General features: G+C 63.3%; 1 protein-coding gene across 1 annotated transcript; it reads left to right on the top strand.

Annotated features, from left to right (window-relative positions):
* Positions 1-543: 543 nt before the first annotated feature.
* Positions 544-1889, top strand: LOC137467056 (maestro heat-like repeat-containing protein family member 9). Its single transcript, XM_068178614.1, has 3 exons — positions 544-764; positions 1087-1234; positions 1480-1889. The coding sequence occupies exons 1-3, from the start codon at positions 625-627 to the stop codon at positions 1774-1776; spliced, it is 585 nt and encodes a 194-aa protein (XP_068034715.1). The 5' UTR covers positions 544-624; the 3' UTR covers positions 1777-1889.
* The last annotated feature ends 254 nt before the right edge of the window (positions 1890-2143 follow it).

Raw genomic sequence — 2143 nt, 5'->3', positions numbered from 1 at the left:
AAGAGGTGGTGCGGTTCAAGCCTCTGCAGGAGGGTGAGTGGCAGAGCTGGGCTGCTGGGCTGCAGGGCTGGTGGCTGCAGACAGCGTGGCCACATCCCATCCCATTGCATCCCATTGCATCCCATTGCATCCCATTGCATCCCATCCCATCCCATCCCATCCCATCCCATCCCATCCCATCCCCTGGGGACATGCCCATGGACAGGACGGAATAGGGGCCAGGACAGACACCCCAGAGCCGTGCTCCATCCCTTGGGACATCCCGGGGCTGTTCCTACCTGGGGAGCGCAGGGCTGGGCTGTGTTCTCCGGCCTCGCCCGCAGCCCCTCAGCTCAGGCTGCGCTCGCTCTTTGCCAGATGCAGCCGTGCAGCGCACACAAGAGCAGGAACGCACCCGTGGCCTCTTCCGCAGAACAGCGCAGGTACCTGCAGCCATCCCCACCTGGGCTGGGCCTGCTGTCACTGCTCAGCCGAGCACCGCGCTTGGAGCATTCTGTGGAACATCCCTGGCTTTGAGGGCCATGGCAGTGGGGTGGCAAGGGAAGCACTTCTCTGGGGAAGCTGGGGACATTCCTCCCTCTGGCAGCTTTCCAAGTCTCCCCGTGCCTTCTCCAGGTGCCTGCCATGGTGAGGTACATCCACCAGTGGCTCATGGCCAATCAGTTTGCTGAGCACAGGCTGAACAGGGCCCTGCTGGATCTCACCAAAGAGCAGCCTGCTGACGTAGTAATGACGCTCCTGCGTGTGGCCCCATCCTGTGACAGGTATGGGGCCCACCTGCCCAGAGGGCTCAGGGCTCCCCAGCCCATCAGCCTGTACAGCCTGTCCCAGGTGTCTGACCAACAGAGAGTTCCAGGGCCCTCTGGCTGCTCCCTTTGCCAGCCCTGGCACGTCAGCCCCCGAGCCTTCTGCCATGCTTCCTCGCTGGCCCTCAGGGACCTGTCCCCACAGGGCTGGGCTGTCTGGGTGCTGCTGGCGAGGGGCAGTGGGCAGAGGCAGGGCTGGCAGCCAGCTCAGCTCCCCGCTGCCGCCCAGGCCACGGTGCTGTGTCCCAGACTCCTCTGAGACAGAGCTCTGACCCCACAGAGCTGCTTTGACCATGTGGAAGAGCATCATGTGCTCGCCCAGGACTGCGGAGCCGGCGCAGCTGATACTCCTCGATGTGCTGGGGAGCTGGCCAGAGCACAGCACGTGCACCTCCGATGGGGACAAAACGGGTGTCTTTGTCCTGGCTGTGAGTTTCTGACACTGGCCTTTGCTGGCCCCAAGGCCACCTGTCCAGCAGCTCTGCATCCTCCTTCCCCCACTGCATCTCCCTGCCTCAGGCGCTGGGCTGAAACCTGGCCTCGGGGCAGCTTCAGGGCCACCAGGCCCGGTGCTCCCCCTGTGTCTCTCCGGGCCTCTCCCTCCCATGCTCGGGCCCTGCCACACGGACACCTCGGCACTGAGCACTGTCTCGGGCTGCTCTGTCCTTTGCAGGCAACTGTGGTGATGTGGAAGATCCTCCAGATGCCCTGTGTCCCACATGTAGTGACCGTGTATTTCCCCCGCCTCTTTGTGCATCTGCTCTTCCAAGTGTTCTTCAGCACGTTGGATGTGCCAGCGGAGGTCGATACCTTCTGGAAGGGATGCCAGCAGCAATACGGCCTTGCCACCAACCCCAACAGGTGCTCCATGCCAGTCCTCCTGTCCCTGCCAGGTGCCCAGGGCAGGAGCCAGTGCTCCCAGCGTGACCTGGGCTTTGCTCTGCATGCAGGTTTGCAGTGCGGACCCTGAAGTCCCTGCTCTGCCAAATGCAGCACGAGGATGTGGTGGTGGCAATAGAACGCAAGTGTGGCTGGGACACGCTGCTGTGTGCTGACACCCACCACTATGCCGTGGGTCTGCTGGCCAGGTGAGACCCCCTTCTCCCCACTGCCTCTGACATTTGTGCTCAGTGCCCAGGGTGCCCCACACAGTCCCCGTGGTCGTGGGCCAGAGGGCCTTGTCACCGAGGAACAGCCAAGCCGACTGGAAAAGGCTGGGAGAGGAGGGGGCCCACAAGGAGCCACCTCCCAAATAGCCCAGGGCCCTTACAGGATGCTGGGGAAAGGCCAGACCTCTGTGAGTCAGTCCTGGGAGAGGTTTGTCCCCCGGCCCAAAG

The sequence above is a fragment of the Anomalospiza imberbis genome, unplaced genomic scaffold (assembly GCF_031753505.1).
Source record: "Anomalospiza imberbis isolate Cuckoo-Finch-1a 21T00152 unplaced genomic scaffold, ASM3175350v1 scaffold_51, whole genome shotgun sequence".
NCBI classification, from domain to species: domain Eukaryota; kingdom Metazoa; phylum Chordata; class Aves; order Passeriformes; family Viduidae; genus Anomalospiza; species Anomalospiza imberbis.
This window is presented reverse-complemented; position numbering and strand designations above follow the sequence as displayed.